We start from the raw sequence: 19,495 nt of genomic DNA, 5'->3' as shown, positions 1-19,495 counted from the left end.
CCTTTCCCACAAATCTCTGAAATCAAACAAATACTGCCTGTATGAAATCCACTGAGTATCTCACAAAATCCCTACCTTATTGTGAACAGTGTATATACATACTCCACCAGCTGCCACTGTGTGTGGAAAAGTCACATTCTTCAAGTATAGTAAGAATCAAAATGTAAAACAAATTTCATGAGGCACAATTAACTTCTGTGGAGTTTGGGAAGTAAACATTGGGAGAGGTCACATCATTATACACTAGTTTTGTGGCCATGCATTTTGGGTGTTCCCAACAATTTATGTGTCCTGTCTTTGTTCTTCTCTGTGTCAGTGGAAGGCCTGTGTGAGGGTGTCAAATCAGGGTTGGTGGACGTGGCTGTATGGGTGGGGACCTGTGCTGACTATCCCCGTGGTGATGCATCTACAGGGTGGAATTCAGTTTCCAGGATTATCATCGAAGAGCTTCCTAAATAAAAACAGTTACATAAGAGGAATTGTGTCAGCCCTAGTAGTATAAGAGTATGTTATCTGGTTTTTCAAAATGAGCAGGTACAGTTTGCCGAGGCCTCACAACAACTTGGAGGGGAACTTTATTGTTTTGCTGACATAGGCCACCATTTGAGAGGCCATTCACTCTCCCAGGAATAACAAAGTGTACAATACTGTAATTGTTCTGCTCGCTGGTGCTGTTGGCAGTAATTGCCAGTATGAAAACATGTACTCATTTGACTTTATAGGCATTTTCACTGTTAATAAAACATTTTTTTAAGGTTTCTAAAAGGGGTCATACATTGCATCAAACACACAGTACATCTACATATAGTGAAGACGTTTTTGCATAATTACACATATTTGTGCATTTAACATTTAATCTTATAAAGCGTTAAAAAATAATTCAGTTTACAGTTTGATTATTTCCATGTGGCAGCTGCACCTCTTCTCACTTTGATGAGACCAACTTGCATAGTTTCACTCTCAAAAGTTGCTCTACGACTTACTAGGAAAATCAAATGTGCAAAGCCAAATTCAAATCATTTATAAGTTGTGCGTACAATATGTATTTGGTCATCATCTCAGAGCAAAATGTCCTGCTCAAGTCCGCTCCACAGGGCCTCGCAAATCAATGCTGCTGGAGTGTGTGCTTGTTATAGTCAGGAAAGAGAAAACATCCCCCCCCCCTTACCACGGCGATCATAAAAAGATTATTAAATATAAAAAATATAAATATCTAAAAATTTATCCTCTTTTACCACTGACACAAGGGAAAACCAATAAAAAAAACTTTCAACAACCTTTTTTTTTTTTTTTAAACAGGATTTATACAGATTAAATGTTTGTCTAAAACAGGGGGCTCAAACCTGCAAATGGGTTTATTCCAGCCCATAAGTTAATTTTGCAAAGTATAAAAATGAGCTGATTTTTTTTTTTTTTTTTTTAATAAGTGAAAAACTTGAAATGCTTCATGATTATTCGTAATGTTAATGTGTTATGATTAATAGTGGCGTTGTGGTTTTACTATTTTGGACAGTAATAAAAATTAGTTTGAAGTTGTTGTTTTAAAGCTATATAAATATACAGTATACCATGATTGTATTGGTCTGGCTCACTTGGGAATAGATTTTCCTCCATAAGGTAAATTGAATTTGACACCCCTGGTCTAAGCAGAAAAAAACCCAAGTGCATCAAAGTGCCTGGAAAAAAAGGTGTCAATCCTTATTTTATCACAATTACACTTCACATGGCAGACACAAATCCTTTTCCCAGGGGTCATCCACGCCTGCCCCACTATCTGATAGACAATTTAGGCATGCAGTTCTTAAGGTAGAGCAAAAAAAATTGCCAGCATTTAACAAATAATAAAATAAAAGAATGGAACAATAATAACAATAATCAATAAATGTATTCTAACAAGAATGTATCTTTGTGAATTATTAAAATTGATAATGCCAACTTTCTTCTTTGTTTATCTTCAGTTCCTTTCACACTGAAACAAAACATACAGAATGCAAACTTAGCTATGGCATTTTAAATTTATGAAAGTCATGTGGAGACATTTACTCTTCAGTGTGATCACAAAACCCTTACCCATCAGTATTACATCTTTAAGGGTATAGCACAAACATGCAGCATTGGCTGCACTAAGAGGTTCAACAAATCACTTCCAGGTACGAATATTCTAACTGGCCAGTTAGTACCGCTTGCTGTTCGGCACCTCAATGTAAGTGTGTCCTTTTCCTTTATACATTCTGACCTTGCTAACTTGGTCCAAGGAGAAAGCGGGAGACATTTTCATACACTAAAAATGTAATGCAGCATGCTGGAGTGACACGAATGAGGTTGGGAACGATGCCCTTGTAGAACCCGGTGATGCCTTCATTCCTGCAGAGAGCGGTGACGATTACACACGCAATCGTTGTAACGTACTCAGCGCGAGGTCAGACTTGTAGAAAGCATCACTGCACTTAGTAACTATCATACCTCCAAGTCCGTCTGATGACATCCACGACACCGTCATATCGATTGTGCTGGTCTTGCAGTCGAGCTCGCACCACTTGATATGGGTATGTCGAAGCCACAGCGAATATTTTGGATAGCGCCGCCATTGTGATGTATTCCAATGCATTCTGTTGAATGCATGCATCGATAAAAGTAAGAAACGTCAGGTACAGCAGGGGGTCATACCACGTAATAAGTACGTCAACTGTGGTCGACCTCTGATTCAGTTGAGAGGTTCGAGTGCTATTAAACTCAGCAGAGGCTGTCTGCGGCTCTCTGGGTTAAATGACTCACCAGCTTTGCTTCTGATGGAACTTTCTTGTATTTATTGTAGTCTCTCTTGAGCTCCTCGTAGGCCATGAACTGCAGCGCGCCGTGAGAGGTTCCAAATAGACCGGGAACGTAACCCTTTAAATTTTGTAAATCAATAAATTAACTTTCTATAACATTACCTAACAGTCAAAATACCATGCAATATCTGTTATTGCATACTTGCTATCACAAATTAATTTGGAGTAATTAGCTAAATTATATTAAATATGCGGAACACGGATTGTCTAATATTTTAGTTGACTCATTTAGCTCCTGCTTGCAGCATTTATTAAAGTCCATTGTAACTATTCCGTTTTGAAAGTGAGCCTTCTATCAGATTCTTTTCCTTGTGTACGCTACCATTGTTTTCCTAGTGCATAAACACACTGCTATCTATAGTACTGCTTTTTAACTGACAATTAACAACTAATTGTGGCCATTTTGTGGACACACCTAAAGCGAAGGAGTGGCAATTAAGGCATGACTTTTCACAAATTTGACAATCAAAACAGAAGCTTATCATACTTGTAAAGACAAAATTGGATATTGTGTTTGTGTTGCGCATCATTAGAATTTAAATGATCATTAAGCTGCGGAAACATGGTGTATTTAACTGTGTATGTTACTTCATAAAAATGATTAGACATCAATGATTGGTCAGTGTTTATCTATAAAAATGTTTCTTCACTGGATTTTAAAAAAGGGTTTCATTAATTCTTGATTATTTGGTGCATATTTATATGTTTGCCATTACATTTGCTCTTGGCGCTTAATGAAATGCAATTTCAAACGTTTGTTACATGAAGCAAGAAACAACGTATGGTAACTACCGCATTGTTTCTTTTTTACTTACTCAGGTGTGACCTGATTTATTCTGTGACTATATGAGTGTGGCACAAAAAGTACAGTGGCGTGAACTTGAATTTCCTTTTGGATAGTCACGTTTATGAGAATTTAAAAAGAAAAAGAAAAAGGCCCATCACAAAAGTGCAATATAGTCGTCCTCTACTGGTAAGTATGGAAATAGCAGCCAAATGTAGTCGTCAAAGGTACTCTTTATGTCTGCTTGAAAATATAATCATAGCTGGACCTGGCACTTGGTACAAGAATAATGCCTGATACAGACTGACCTTGTAGAGGCCAGACACTCCCTCCATGCGGTAGATCTTGAACAAGGCATCCAGCATCCCCTTGTATTGTTTACTAGTAGGATCAGAACTGTACTGCAAAACAAGTCTGGTCTTGGTAACCCAAATAGGGTTTGTTATGGTGAGTGTTAGAATGCCTGCAAAGAGAGGGCAAAAGCATTGTCTGTGCAATGAAAAATGCTTTCCGGCAGTTCAAATTCATAAATGGACACTTTGAAATGGCAAACTTAATCTGGCCAGTGGGAAGTGAAGTTACATGTGGATCTGAACAACGTTAATAATACAGAGCATTATGACGTGGTTACTGTTGACGCAAGGAGATAATGTGCCAACATGCAGAGACTAACCTGCTTCTGCTGCAGACACCAGGTGTTCCGTAGCACTCAGTTCTGTCTGCCGGCCTTCCTTTGTGTACGCTTTGATTGCATTGTAGCTGTGGGTGAAGCAGTTGTCATGATTAAAAAAAAAAAATACATGAAAAAAATTCAACACTTACAAGAAATACAACAACACTTACAAGAAAAAGTAGAGACCCCAAGAAGCTCCAGCACCCCACACATTGGGGGTTACTCCTTGGTAGAGTCCCCTAAATCCCTCCTGGTGCCACACACTCTTCATGCAATGCAGTATGCTGTTGTACTTGGGTCTCAATTCCAAACCGTCACTCACTGTATAAAAATACATTAACGTCTGTTCAGGCTTTGAAACTGAAGAATGAGCAATCATGGAAACAAATCACAACACATGAAAGTTGTATTCTTTCTTTTAAAATTTAAATGGCCAAACAATGCAGCTCAGGGGGTTACATGGAATACATTAATGACATTACGGTGGCTTTACTTAGAGGTAGCACATTTTACCCTCGTGTTAGCACCTTGAATTCTATAAAATGTTGTATGACCGTTTTCAATATCCCTAACATAGCCTGAAGGCAGAAAAAGAAGTTAAAACAAAAGTTTCATGATTTTTATATACTTGATAATAAATAGATCTTCAAACAGCTTTCACACACCCAATGAAAATGTGTATTTGATCATAAAAATGCTACTACATACTTGAACAGCTTTCCATACTGCGGTTTAAGCATCTATTTAAGCATATGCAGCTGGTCCACAAGTACATTCCAAACCCCACTGCATGATTTCTACTAACTAATAGGACAACGAAGGCAAAGATACCGGTACAACAATTACTGTACACTTTAATGAAGTAGAATTGGGCGTCAGGTGATAATTGAGTTACTAATAACAACATTTTAATGACAACATCTGATAGATCTGCGCACTTGTAGCCTACTAGTCATTCACTTATGTCAATTTTACCTACTCACTAAACATGCAATTAGTTGTTCTACTGAGTAATGCTATTATTTTAACTGCAGTAGAAAACAATAACATTTCGATGAGGATGGTATAATAATATTGGCTTACCTGCAAACCTGATTTTGACCAGGTCGAGAGGATGAAGCACCAGCGTTGACACAACTCCTCCGCTCAATCCTGCTACCAGGTTTTCTACCTTCACATGCTTGAAAACATGCTGGACATGTCCGGCTAATGACACAGCAGAGCCCGGTTTGCCATCACTTACGCCGACCGTTCGGTGATCTGGGCCAGTGCTCATATTTACAATTTTATGCCCTAGCGCGCAAAAGCTAACCGCGTTTGCAACGCATGATCTCACAAGTCTTCAATGAGTCTGTCAGGCAATTCAGTTGGGCTAGCTACAATGTCGTCAAGTGTTCTGCAGCGGTTTAACTCCTTTGAAATGTATCATGGTGAATCCATGTTAGGTCGTGAGCCACGTTTTTGACATGTGACGAGAACTAAGGTAACATTACCCAACCAAATGTCAACCAGTCACTAATGGTCGTCCTTGCTAAGGGGTTGAAATGAGCGTTGTAGTACATCCGATTTTGAATTTCAAATTAAAACGCTAATATTCAAATAACGCAAAAACAACACAACGCGTGTAGTGTATGTCATATGCGACTGTTTTTTTTTTGTTACAACTATGTTGCTATTCATTGCCCATACTCGCCCCCAATAACTAAACTTTAGCGACGATGGTTGATTGCACAAGTTTATTAAAGAACTAAAACGCAGAGCGTCATTTTTGATAATTACCGGATGCATCGAGTACCATTCTCGTGCACTTTCTCTACCCACATACCCGGGAGGGGAGGGATTATTGTCCCACAATGCACCGCAGTTTCTGTAAATGGGGGTTTCCAAACCTCCGCATGGGCTACTGTAGTAGTGGGTGTTTATAATGATAATTTCGTAACCAAACTCATCTGTATTTTTATATTGTCCTTTTCGGATTGAGATGAAAGTAAAAGTACTCTCCAGAAACCCAGACGATTACGTCCGGGAAACCAAACTAGATATTCAGCGCGGTAAGTGACGTAAACCTGGCTAGGCTAGTAGTGCTACCAGCATTTATTGCTTAACACATACCTAACTAAATACGATGGTTATTCAAAGACAGTGTTTTTCACAAATCTCGGTGTCCTGGCGTTACATGTAAAGACCGATTTCCTAAGGCCAAAACAGCATTTAATTATAATCAAAAGTTTCGTTTTTCTAAAATAAAGGGATTATGCACCGTTTGCATAAAACATGTGAGCATATTATTGAATTGAGATGCATGCGAATTGTATTATAGAATTGTGATGTTTTTAACTTGAAGTTGTTTTCAACTTGTTCGCGTGTATTTTTCTGGTTCCTGTGTTGGGTAATCAAATGATGTTCATAGTTATTGTTTGTCCATTGTTGCTGCCAGTTCCCAGAAACTATGACCCATCACTTCATCCATTTGAGGTATGCAGAGAGTACACGCGGGCTCTTAATGCCACAAAGCTGGACAGGGTGTTTGCAAAGCCTTTCCTGACCGCGTTGGATGGGCACAGAGATGGCGTGAACTGCATGGCCAAGCACACCAAAAGCCTCTCCACTTTTTTGTCTGGCTCTTGTGATGGGGAGGTAACTACTCTTCATGTAGAAAATCAATTATTGTTATCCATGTGTCGTGTGACAATACTCTTAAAAACCATTTAACTCCACGCTTAGGTTAAAGTGTGGAATCTTTCCAAACATGAATGTCTACGCACGTTCCAAGCCCATGAAGGATTTGTCCGTGGAATGGTTGTTCGCTTCTGTGGAACTTCGTTCTTCACGGTGACCATTGCTTTTATCATGCCAGAGATGGGCTATTGAATTTTTCCCTCAGCAATTTTTGAATTTTATTTTTAACAGCAATGGATGGGTGCTCTTTGTAACAGGTTGGGGATGACAAAACAATCAAACAATGGAAAATGGAGGCCCCGGCTTATGGTGAGGCAGAAGAGCCACTTAATACAATTCTGGGCAAGGTATGTAGCTTGGGAATGTCATTTGTGTGATTCTTTGGGAAAAAAAAAAAGGTTTTGCTTTCAATAGTAAATTCCAATACACATGTCAAATGAATAAATAAACACATTGATTATGGTTCTTGTTCATTGCAGACAGTCTTCACAGGAATTGACCATCATCAGAAAGAAGGTGTGTTTGCAACATGTGGTCAACAGGTAGACATCTGGGATGAGCAGAGGAGTAGCCCCATTCGTTCTTTCACCTGGGGTGTGGACAGCGTCAGCTCTGTCCATTTTAACCCAGTGGAGGTGAGCCTGCGCAGCATGTAGCACATCAACATTATCCTGATTCTGTCACAGAGAGAAAAAATGGTTTATAGCAATAGGCATGTAAAGTGCGTGTCATGGCTTTTGAACATTTCAGAAAGCAGTATAAAGTACTCATACCCTTTCAACTTTTATACATTGTCAACACTGCAATTAAATTGGCATGTTGAGATGATTTGTTTTTTCTTTTTTAAACTATAATCATTTGAAAAGATCGGTTTGCAAGTGCATCCAACCAACATTCTTCAGAAGTTACATCATTTTAAACAGTTAAATTGTGATTATTCCTTTGAATATATTATATAAATGTCTTTCACATCAACTTGGAGAAATTTTAGCCCGCTATTCTTCACAGAAACGTTTCAGTTCCTTACCATTGTATTATGTGCAATAGATTGTGTGCAAACGAATAATGTGTTGGCATAAGTTTCTACACTTCCTCGTTTCCACAACCAACCATGCAGTGTAAATACAACCTAAGTCTGGATTGGGCTCTTAAAGGGACATTATTAGCCCAAAATTAAGTCTTGTTTACTGGGTGACAAGAAACATTCACGACAAAACATAGCTTAGGGTTTGAAATTGTCATGTGTCACTTGTTTTTTCAGACCGACCTTCTTGCAAGCTGTGCCTCTGACAGAAGCATCATATTGTATGATATGAGAGAAGCGACTCCGCTTAAAAAAGTAAAGTGACACAACTTCTCAACTGAAGTTTTCTTTCAATCTTTTTACCATGTGCAAGGATGTGTGATCTTTTTTGTCTAGGTTATTATGACGATGAGAAGCAACACATTGTCCTGGAATCCAATGGAGGCCTATTTCTTCACCGCTTGTAATGAAAATTTTAAGTGAGTATACAAAGGAGACCCTCAAACTGCGCCTATAGTATAACCAAAGTGACACACTGTTGTTCTTTGATCATTGTTTTGACAAGGCTTTTTTTTTGTGTGTCCGTTTCTGCAGTCTTTACACATATGACATGAGATACCTGAACAAGCCGGTCACTGTACACATAGATCACATTTCTGCTGTGCTAGATGTCGACTATTCCCCCACTGGCAGAGAATTTGTGTCTGCCAGTTTTGACAAGACCATCCGCATTTTCCTCAAGGATGCTGGTCATAGTAGGTCAGTACCGGCCAGCATTTATTTCAAATGGTGTTACTTATCACTATCATTTAATTGAAATAGATAATTTATGAAATGCACCTGAGATTTAAGTAATAACAAGTATACAGTATGTCAATGTTACAGGTTATTTGATGAAAATTGAAAATTGTATGCATGGGATATGATGCAGTGTTTCCTCTACATTCATTCAGGACATTCACTCAAGCGGCGGGCTGCCACTTCTAAATCAAAGCCATTGTTCCCTAGAAGGCCAACTGATACATTGGCAAATGTGTCCACCTTTACAATGTGCATCCGGTCGCACGGGCGCGGGTACATGTTTAAGTAGAAGCATTTTTATTGCCTTCACATCACCGCTCTACCCAGATCAACACAGCGCCGTTTAAACAAGTAACAATCACTGATTATGGATGCTAAGAAACCTCTTGTCAATTATGCTGCCAATCATGCCACCATTGTATGATGCAGTACAAGTCTCCAGCTTTAGCACTAGCTGTTAACAATCTATAAAAGCTGACATAAGAATGGTGAGGGTAAAATTACTTTCATATGTTACTTAATTACAATAAATTACAATATATGCTCATTTGCATGACACCACTGTTTCTCAGATTGAGTCAGTGCCCCTTTGTTTGGGGTGGCGGTCAAGCCCGTGGAGCTCCCCAGAGCACCTGCCTCTGCTGCTGGCAAAAAATCTTCGAGGAAACACTGCGACTGCTTTGTTTGGTCATTTCTTGAACTTGTCCTTCTCCAACCAGGGAGGTCTACCACACCAAGCGCATGCAGCATGTCATCTGCGTAAAGTGGTCGGCCGACAACCGTTACATTTTGAGTGGATCAGATGAAATGAATATCCGTCTGTGGAAAGCGACAGCTTCTGAGAAATTGGGAGTGGTGAGTAGCACTTTTTATCGTTGTCCTCTGTAACAATAAGAACACCATCAATATTTTTGTTTGTATTTTGAAATTAGGACATCTACTCAAGAAATGACACTACAGAATTTCACTCTAAGCACCTCCATCTTTCTCAAATGTCAGGACCCTCTGACTCATTAGATGGTTGCTTTTGACAGCACACCCACCTTGGCTTTGTCAGTAGATGCCAAACATTCAGATTTAGGGTAGGATCACTCTCATTAAGTGAAATGTACCAGCAGGAGTATAGACCAAAAAATGCAGTTACCGGTGCAGCTCTTAGGCAAAATTCTGAAGGAAGATAAAACTTCGACGTTCATGTTTTCCATTGTAGTAGTTTCATTCGTTGTGGTTCACTCAGTTGTCAAATATAGCTCCTTAAATGGCTGTTGATGTGTTCTAATCTTCCAAATTCATTTTCACTTTATAATTATGATCAATGGTGTCCTGCTGACATTTCCAGCAGCTATCTTTCATTTCTTCTGCTTATTCTCTTAATGCTACTTCCGTTTGGAAAATTGGCTCGCTTGGTAGTTGTTTTACTGTTGGCTGTGTAAGAGAAGATTTATTTGCGAGTATTGCACTTTAAGAGATCAGACGGGTGCTGCTCCTATCAGCAAGTTTAAATCAGCCAATCACTTAAAGCGGACCTCTCGCAATATAATGAAGTATTAACAATCAAGCGCTGGACTGAGGGTGTCTTTCATTATCAAGAAATACTGAATTGCTGAATCTAGACATCACAGAAAACTTCTCTTTTACTTGCTGTATTTCACTTTTTTTGTTTGAAAACTTAAAACATTTGATTCTACAGTATGCTATAAGTGCTTGAGCAAAGTTTTTTTTTTTTAGTTTTATTTATTTGTATTTTTTTTATACGGTGAAATCATACTCCTTTGGATAGAGTAGATGACTGGATATGCTTTTGCCACCAATCATCTTTGAATATTTTGGACTGACAAATGACAATATACTAATTCATCTGATGCTGTTCCATTTTGGTGAACTACAAATGTTTCCAACTGGTCTGATCAATCAGCCACAGATAGTGATTGACCAATTTCCATGGAAAAGTACATGATCGGCATTTGCCAATCAATGCCATTCATTTCCAGTCACTAAAAGCGATCACCCGCACCAAGTACTTTGCAGCCGGTAGACAACTAGAGCCTAGCCTGTGTGTATTGTGGCAGCCCCTCCCCTTTTCTTTAACGCTGAAAGTTGAAGACCTTACCAGTAGGTAACTCAATCATAATGTGCTTGTGCATTTTCTGCTGTCAATTTGAACAAATGTCCTGTTTAATAAAATAAAATGATGGCAATTTATATACAGTATATACTTTTTTGATTCAGTAATTAATTGTAAACATAATTGAGACGAAATCATTTAAACTGATTAATTATTACAATGCTCACTAGTGAATAGCTCAAGTTGAAAAAGCTCATTCACTTGATCGATAATGGAACCTTTATCAGCCGTTCTCACTCATGGAGGAACACGATTAGAATTGCTGCATTAAATGTGATTGGCACATCCTTAAAAGTAACCTATTCCATTGTGCTGGTTGACCTTTTGAGTTGTTTGTTCAAGACAAATTTTATTTAAGGAGATTTAAAAGGAAATCCCTCTACATTTTGTGTGTTACATTATATTGAATGTATCTGTGTGTCAACTTTTAGGATGAAACAATGATACAGTCAAGTCTCAACTTTGACAGTGACAAAGAGATAATACTATACATTGTTTTGCTTCAATTCTTTTTTTTTTTTGTTTTGTTTTGTTTTTTGTTTTGCAAAATATAATTGAGAAGCACTGCTCTACATCGATGGAGTCATGGCAATATGTAAGGGCATTTTGGCCCAAACGAATCAACAACGGCACATGGATGGAGGGTGGGGTGGTGAAAAAATAAAATAAAATAATAACTGCCACTTGCCACACTCTGGCGCACTGTATGTTGTGTGCTGTAAAAGAAAATAAAGTTTGTGCCCAAACTGAGGTTCCTGTTTAGCCTGTGTACTGTGGTTAGACCACTGGACATGGGGAAGAATGGTAGGCAAGAATTTTTATATACCCTATATACGTACAATGTCCGTCAGGGTGCAAATCCTACTTTGCACAGTTCACATATTGAGGAGGCTTTCCTGTCCTCATTATCCATGAAAAACGAGGGAACACTATATTACTTAGCTTTTTCCCTGCGGCCGTTTGTGTTATGCACACACTGTTGTACAGTTTTTCGAAGGTTACATTTGGTGCCATTTCTTGTCCTAAGTTGTCTTTAGTTAAGTTTTTCCTCCCTAGATCCAAACCCTATATGGCTGTGCTGTGCTGTGACTCAGAATGCAACTTAACAGTCTCCCATGATGTTTTGTAGCTCACACCCCGAGAGAAGCAGGCCACCAACTACCGCCAACAGCTGAGAGAGAAGTTCAAGCACTTCCCACAGATCAGACGTATCGCACAGCATCGACATCTCCCTAAGGGCATCTACTACCAGGTTAAGGAGCTGAAGACAATGAAGGAAGCTTGCCGCAGAAAGTGAGTTTTTTTCTGTTCACAGTTGATCCTGCTGATTGCAGGGTAGCCATGTTGGCAATATGCATGCCTTGGATTGCTGCCAGGTTCAGCCTTGGAAAATCCCTCTAATGGGGCTTCCCTGTCATGATATGCTTGTTTGCTAGCCGTACATACTTGTTCTGTGTTTCGATGGGGAATCGATTGTCCCACTTCACCCTGCTGCCACTAAGTCATAGCACACAGTACCTTTTTTTTTCCACCATCAGTTTCCTCAGAAATCAAAATTAATGAATTTTAATCATAAGTAATAAACCCAACAAGCATTTATTTCAAAAATAAATGTTGTGCAAAATATTCATACAACAGTAATGCATACTCATTTTAATTCAGTTTTCATAAACCTAACTCTCTCTCTCTCTCTCTCTCTCTCTCTCTCTCTCTCGCTCATATATATATGTATATATATATATATATATATATATATATATATATATATATATATATATATATATATAAATATTGTTGATACTTAAAATGACAAATTGATTTAAATAATATGATTGATTGGTTTATTTTTTGCCTAACCCTAAGTGACATTGGTACATAGATTACATTAGTGTAGGTGGCAGTAAATTAGGTTTTCATCCATCAGTCCTCTTTTTCAGCCTCCTTTTAGAGCACCCTTGAATTTTCCATCATGTTTTTACCAGCAAACATATTCTTACCATCTTTAATCCTTGTCTTTCAGGGAGAAGAACGTTCGCGCACACAGCAAACCAGGAAGCGTGCCTGTGTTGTCTGAAAAAGAGAAGCATGTTGTGTCTGTGGTCAAATAAAAAAAAGAGAAAAACTAACAGACAACACTCTGGAAGTGCATCACACATATTGCGGGTGTGCTTAGACTGTTCTCATTGGTATTTGTGCAAGCAACCTATAACTAGATATTTTCACAAGTCAAAGCATTGCCATTCCTTTCAAGGCAGCATTTTGAAATGCTTTTTTAAAGAAGTGATTGGCAACCCTTATGGTGTGGCACAATACCTGTAGGAAATTGTCACCTTTCACTTCATTCGTTTGAACATTATTGTTAATACAAATGTACTATTGTTCTTCTGTCTATGCCAATGACATTGTAACATACAGAACAATGTATTTCTTTTTAATAAACTTATTGCTGACGTTCATAAAAAAAGAGTCATGTATTTTTTCTCACCTTTGTGTTCAATTCAACAGGTATGCATCTCATGCTGACTATGTACATTTGTGAGTACCGTAAACTAAGATGAGATGATCGTTGTGCAAGCAACATATAACTAGATATTTTCAAGTCAAAGCAGTAATCATGGCTTTGTGAAAATTTTAGTGGTATCCCGTGAGATTTTTCTGGTATCCAATTTGTTGGGCTTAAGATCTATTTGCCCAAATTAAAACGGAAAACGCCAATCTTTGTTCCTCTCGATGTACTGTATGTGTTCTCTCAAAATTTTAAGAAATCCTGCCCAAAATCAGCTGGGATGGGCACTAGCAAGCCTGCACCCTGCGATGGATAGATGAATGAATGAAATCCAGGTATAACTTGAAATCATCTACTAATTCGTGCTCTGCCTTCATTTCCTGGCATGTATTTACAAGTTTCTCTCCCAAGTGTGATTGAAATGTCATGGACCAACATGTCAGTGTTTGATTTAAACCACTTAAGCTACCTGTTGTTTAACTTGGTACTAATTTGCTTACAGGCCATGTGAGGCATATCCTCTATCCTCTTAATACTGTCGTTTAAATCCTATCATCACAGCTACCTGAGCGTGGTTGAGGCTGGTGTGAGTAATAGGCTTCATAAAAATTGGCAGGCTATAAATGGAAAAAAAAAAAAAAACATTTTTAAATAATAAAACATGCTGCTGCTAAATTACTGACAATAAGTACTGAGGAAAAGGCTCATTTTCCAGTATGTAATATGTAAATTAACATTGCCCTACATTTAAAATGGGAATACATCTGACATAAAGGTTATGTTTTGTGCATCTACGGGTACGCAAACCCCCATTCTTGTATGGCACTTCTCTCATAGGGCGTATTTTCGATAGATCGTCACACGTCAGCCGATTACACAGCTACTAGGTGTATCTGTTTACGCCACTGTATAGACACTCCTCATCATCGTGCTGTTAGGATAAAACCTTAACATGTTCCAGCTGCACAGTGGGCTCCACTCCGTGTTTGCCGTTCTGCTTTACGCCTGCTGTCAATGAACATCCGAGCGTCCTGTTTGATTCTTCTACGCGTTTCCGTCGCTCCGCCTCTTCTACCCCCGCCCCCATTTCTCTTTACCCTCTTCATCGCTCTCTCATTGCATCCATTTTTGTCCGTTTAAAAAAAATCTCCCAAGTAATACAAACCTGGATGAAAAAAGTCATATAGTAACAGAGGAGGCAGAAAGACTCCAAAACGAAGGCGGGCGGAACTAACGTTTTATTTTAACATGCGAGCGAAGCTTTTCTGAGGGATGGCAGCGATGGGTTAGACAGGATTTAACATGACTGCAAAATAAAAGGCAAGACGTCCGTTTATTTTCACTGTTATTTGTTGTTTTTATTTATTTATTTTTTGTACCCCCCGGTGAACGGATGGATATTTGGAATACGACGTGGAGGTTTTAGCCTGCAGCGTTTGCTTCTGTTCGGGGCATCCATTTCTAATCCTGAGTGCTTTCTCGAGAGCACGAATGTTTGTGTTGAATTGAGCCTGCAACATCAAGATACCACCGATCGGATGTTTCCAGGCTCGGCTCACATCCCGTTACCTACTCGAAACCTCCATTATGAGCTTTGACAGCTAATATTTTTTTAAGTTTAATTGTGCAGTAAGTGCATGAGCCATCGTGTCATCTGTTAAGCTTCGACGGGCTCCAATTGCACATTCGCGGCATTAAATATATATATTTTTTTCTTAAAAAAAATGATAATAAAAGGCTTGGGTTTGCTGACAGTTGATTTCTGCTGTTTGTAGCCACTGTGAGTAAAAGATGTCCGCTCCACGAGGGCCCAGGGGCGGTCATGGCCCTGCTGCCTCCACGGCCGGCGCCATGCCGGAGATGCCGGACCTCAGCCACCTCACGGAGGAGGAGAGGAAAATCATCCTCGGGGTCATGGACCGACAAAAGAAGGAGGAGGCCAAGGAACAGTCGATGTTAAAGTAAGGAATTGCTCGTTGCTGTCGTTATAGAACCACTGATGCTGTGGCTGCTAGCTAGTTTGCTGGTAATCTCCATGATGTGTCGTACGTGGCTCATGTTGTCTTTTGACATGCCAAGACGTGTTTGAAATAGTCGACGTGTGTTCGATATTTTCTCCACAGCTGGCAGCACTTCCCGCTATTTAAACAAATCTGTAAAATGTTACGGCATTCTCTCTGTGCTACTTAGTTGTACTGCACAGTAATGGGTTGGGTGAGCGGCGGCGGCGACGGGCGCCATTTTCGTGTAAAAACACGCCAAGTTGCTTCACCTTTACCCACGAACGTCATTGGCATTACACAATGTGTCACTGGAAAGATCATTTAAGGTGTCCTCTGTGGCAGCCACGCACGCGTGGATGTGTACAGGCGTGGATGAGAGCGCACACAGTCACGCACACGCGCGGCGCGTCCACGTTTCGCCTGTGCATAGATGTCGCTCAGGGCATTTCAGCACCACGCGCTGTCCATTGAAGGCTCCTTTTTTTTCTTTTTTTAAAGGCGGACCAAGAGGATTTCCGTCATTGATTTCTTCAACCTTTACTCTGTTTTCTTTACTCTGTTTTCGTAGTGGAATATTATACCGTCTTGTCCTGGTTTTAAACCTCCAACAACTTGTTAAAACAAAGGAAAATAAAACCAAACAATTATGTGGGAGAATTTGGGGCTTTAAATGTTCCTTCCGGTTATTATTATTAATATTTTTTTCTTGTTACCTGATCATCTGGTGGATTGCTTAGTTCGAAATAAAAAAGTTAGCCCTGAATGTGAGATCTAGTTCAAACGTGTCAAAGGCCTGCCTTTACAAAGAGGATGATGGATCGATTTTTTCCCTTTTGGCACTCAAAAGAGATGTTAAATGAGTAAGACCTTTATTGTCATGCTATTATTTGCACAGCATAGGAAACAACACTTAAGTATGATGCAGTGCAGTTGTCCTCTGACAGTGTACTATCTTTACAAAGGCGGCTCTTGTTCCGGTTCTTGGACTGCGTAGGTGTACCTAATGAAATGTCCAGTGAGACGACTTTGCCTCAGATAAGCAAAAATAAATATCAGTCCTTGGTAACTTGTCTGTCCTCTCTTCCTATTTGCCTCAAAACCTGCCCAGAGACATAAGTGTGAGCCCTATCACTGCAAGCTTTTATGATGCATTAGAGCTGTTGTTTTCCATCACCAGGTAAATATTTGCACTAAGGCAGCATTCCTAATGGAAAGAAAGTCATGCAATCCCTACCAAGCGCTACTGCACGAGAAACATGATTCATGTACTCCAAGTTACAGCTATCTCAACTGCTGCATTGTGTAGTTTGATTCACACAGGTTTTTTTTCTACCCCACACATTTTATATTTTCCAACCAAGCAGCATACCATGCTTTTCCTGCAAACCCATAATAATTGCTTGTCACATTTACTTTTCTCCAAAGCATAGGTGCCAATTTTAGTTAAATGAAACATTATTGAGCATTTATGATTATCATCAATGAGCACCTTAGAGTCATGTTTAGTAACCTTTCGAGCTGTCAGACTTAGTCAACAACTAATAAATTATCAAATTTATCAACTGCTCTTTTAATTATCATTTAGAGCTATTAACTTAAACTTGTCCACAACTCTCTGATATCAGCCTCATTGGGGTGAGTATTCACTGATTTCTGTTATGCTTAATGAAAGCATCATTTGTATTTAGTCAAAGTAAGACATTTAAAACCATTTGCTTTGGAAAGGGGTGGCCAAACCAATAACTGAATCAGAAAAAGGGGTTGCTGTATAACACCAACCTATCTCATGCGGCATTACTTCATTGTTGCCTTTTTTCAATAACAATGATTAAATAAACACCACTAATTGGTTAATAGAGTGTAACTTTTGCGGAGGTGGTTTTACAATAAATTTTAACCAAAAATACTATTTTAACAGGTTAATCAATGGGATAATCAATTCTAAAAAATATTTAGTAGTGACAGCCCTACTAGCGTTTGAATTATGGAGCCAGTGTCCCTGAGTTCCTGCATACTACTGCTAATACTAACCTGCAGGTGTATACCTCCTGATAAAAGATCTCAAATAGTCATGAAAAGTCCTCATGCTTTTGGCAAAATGCGTTTTTCATAGTCAAATAATGATATGTTAATTCGGCGTCAATTCAGTTAGTCTGTCTTGCCTAGTTGTAATGTCTAAGTGGATAAGTAGAATCAACATGAGTCACCATATGAGTAAAAACGTACTTTCCTTTGCCATGACTCACACAGGCATACATTAACACACGTATTGACGCAACACTCATAGGCTCAAGCCGCAATGGATTAGCTTGTCATTGAATGATTCGTTGCATTGCCAGCGGATTCAGAATCAAACACCGACGCCACCGTGTAGCCAAGTCTTATAGCTTGTGCATCTGCGCAGTCACGGTCCAATCCCATAGCAGCTTGGATGGCATTTGAAGAAAGTGTCGGTTTGAACATCCAAGTGTGTAATCTAACAGAGGGAATCCTGAGAGGATGAAGGGATGAGGGACGGAGAGAGAAGCCTTTGACTGCAGGGCTGACTTGCATAAATCAGCTAGGTTCTTCTTAACAAACCTGTGTGTGAGCATGTCCAAAGTGGGATGCAGCCATGCAGATACCTTTTCTAGAACGCTGTACTCATACAAATATGAGCAAAGCAATTATCAAGCTCGACTCCAGTAGTATTTGCACCATTAAATCTTCGGAAGCTATCAGCTAACTCGGCAGTCCATGCATCAGTGCGTCTCTGAGCAGAACAGTAATGATGGTTATGGGAACCCCATCCCCCACCCATCCAGACATGGTATATAATTAAAGCAAGCATCAGCTGCCTGTAAAGGGGTGACCAACAGAATGCCCTGGGCTCCACTTTTTCTTTCCTCCTCTATCTTGGGGCTACTTTGTGTTCATGCTTTGTGGCTAAGAACGAACAGCTAGTTTCCCGCTTTCTGTCCCTGTCATATCACTTCCTTGATTTCTCGTGCTTTTTACTGTGGTACATATGCTGTGATTGATGCTATGAGATTACTAATCACCGACATGTTGTTAGGTCAAGATAGAATGTATAATACTGATATAACCCAATGCCTTTTACGCTTTTGAGGAATGTGTCAGTATATCCGCTTACTACTGTTCAAGGATCATAAAGATTCAAATCATTTGCTCAGGACCTCCTTTTGTGTTAATTATTAAGCTGTATAGTAAAAGGGATTCCTTCGAGATGTAGCTATTGTCGGTCTCTGAAGTGTCACAAGCTCTCTTATCAGGTTGCATGGGCTTCCTTAGTCTCCTTTGCATGAGACACACAATTGAGGAGTGTTGTTGGATCCAACTCAAACATTGGAGACAGAAGTCGAGCTACGTGGCGAGCAGGGGTGACCATGGCTACACCACTCTCTGGCTCCCCTCCTTGCACATTCTGTAGTGAAAAATGTTGATATCTGTCATTTTTCTGCCATTTTCACATGGACGAAGGATTCATACAAACCGGGATACTCTGCCACAAATTATTTGCATTAAGTTCTTATAGTTGTTCTTAAAATTATAGTTGTTCTTATAGAACAATGACACTAGCATACATGCTTTCACAGCCACCTTTTGGTGTTGTGTCATCCTGGTCATCCCATTGATACTTTTCTGGCTACAGCCCTGATCAGAGATATTATTATGTCACCTATAACCTTATTTTTTTCCACAGCTCCTTAATCATTAGTGGATCTGCTATTGATTAAATACAAACACTTGTGCGATAAAATACTGAGAATTGCTCAACACACCTGTGCGATAAAATACTGAGAATTGCTCAACTAGCTACATTTGATAGAATTTCATCAGCATAACATTTGTGAGCATTTATGTCCAAAATAGCTGGCAAAAATGTCTGTGTTTTCAAGTAATGTTGTGAGATGTTGTTGTTGAGATGAATAACGGAATGGCGTGTGAATGTGTGCTCACCACAGAAAGCCCAGAATTAGCTTTGATTGGTTATTTTCTTTTTTTTTTTCTATACATACTGTCACCCAACCACACATTTATACGCACTCATCTGATAGTGCTAAAGAGT

At 39.3% G+C, this 19,495-nt stretch overlaps 4 protein-coding genes across 27 annotated transcripts in view; 3 read left to right on the top strand and 1 right to left on the bottom strand.

Annotated features, from left to right (window-relative positions):
• The window catches only part of LOC148425727 (collagen triple helix repeat-containing protein 1-like), a 6,747-nt gene extending 5,827 nt beyond the window's left edge, over positions 1-920 (top strand). Inside the window, exon 4 of one of the 2 annotated variants that reach the window (XM_088411665.1) lies at positions 317-920. In XM_088411665.1, coding sequence (XP_088267791.1) covers positions 317-459 — 143 coding nt within the window. In that variant the 3' untranslated portion in view covers positions 460-920. The remainder of the gene's footprint in view (positions 1-316) is intronic. The other variant, XM_088411664.1, reaches the window with a different exon arrangement.
• LOC148425726 (solute carrier family 25 member 32-like) lies at positions 541-5,809 on the bottom strand. 2 transcript variants are annotated; one of them, XM_088411663.1, is made up of 8 exons: positions 5,372-5,809; positions 4,459-4,609; positions 4,289-4,374; positions 3,924-4,078; positions 2,776-2,889; positions 2,464-2,609; positions 2,237-2,364; positions 541-1,969 (listed from the first exon to the last, which is right to left on the bottom strand). In XM_088411663.1, the coding sequence occupies exons 1-7, from the start codon at positions 5,562-5,564 to the stop codon at positions 2,241-2,243; spliced, it is 969 nt and encodes a 322-aa protein (XP_088267789.1). In that variant the 5' UTR covers positions 5,565-5,809; the 3' UTR covers positions 541-1,969; positions 2,237-2,240. The 2 variants fall into 2 exon arrangements, with proteins under 2 accessions (XP_088267789.1, XP_088267788.1); XM_088411662.1 differs by having other exon boundaries at positions 541-2,364.
• Positions 5,810-6,152: 343 nt separating this feature from the next.
• Positions 6,153-13,375, top strand: dcaf13 (ddb1 and cul4 associated factor 13). Its single transcript, XM_088410613.1, has 11 exons — positions 6,153-6,339; positions 6,726-6,925; positions 7,013-7,120; positions 7,225-7,314; positions 7,447-7,602; positions 8,229-8,306; positions 8,388-8,470; positions 8,586-8,750; positions 9,512-9,647; positions 12,047-12,210; positions 12,938-13,375. The coding sequence occupies exons 1-11, from the start codon at positions 6,270-6,272 to the stop codon at positions 13,023-13,025; spliced, it is 1,338 nt and encodes a 445-aa protein (XP_088266739.1). The 5' UTR covers positions 6,153-6,269; the 3' UTR covers positions 13,026-13,375.
• Positions 13,376-14,544: 1,169 nt separating this feature from the next.
• The window catches only part of rims2a (regulating synaptic membrane exocytosis 2a), a 153,234-nt gene continuing 148,283 nt past the window's right edge, over positions 14,545-19,495 (top strand). For all 22 annotated transcript variants that reach the window (XM_088409546.1, XM_088409533.1, XM_088409531.1 and 19 more), the window contains exons 1-2: positions 14,545-14,743; positions 15,199-15,384. In XM_088409546.1, the coding sequence (XP_088265672.1) occupies positions 15,215-15,384 (170 nt within the window). In that variant the 5' untranslated portion in view covers positions 14,545-14,743; positions 15,199-15,214. The remainder of the gene's footprint in view (positions 14,744-15,198; positions 15,385-19,495) is intronic.

This window comes from Hippichthys cyanospilos, chromosome 3, assembly GCF_059441005.1.
Source record: "Hippichthys cyanospilos isolate Australia breed blue-spotted pipefish chromosome 3, RoL_Hcya_1.0, whole genome shotgun sequence".
In the NCBI taxonomy this organism is placed as follows: Eukaryota; Metazoa; Chordata; class Actinopteri; order Syngnathiformes; family Syngnathidae; genus Hippichthys; species Hippichthys cyanospilos.
This window is presented reverse-complemented; position numbering and strand designations above follow the sequence as displayed.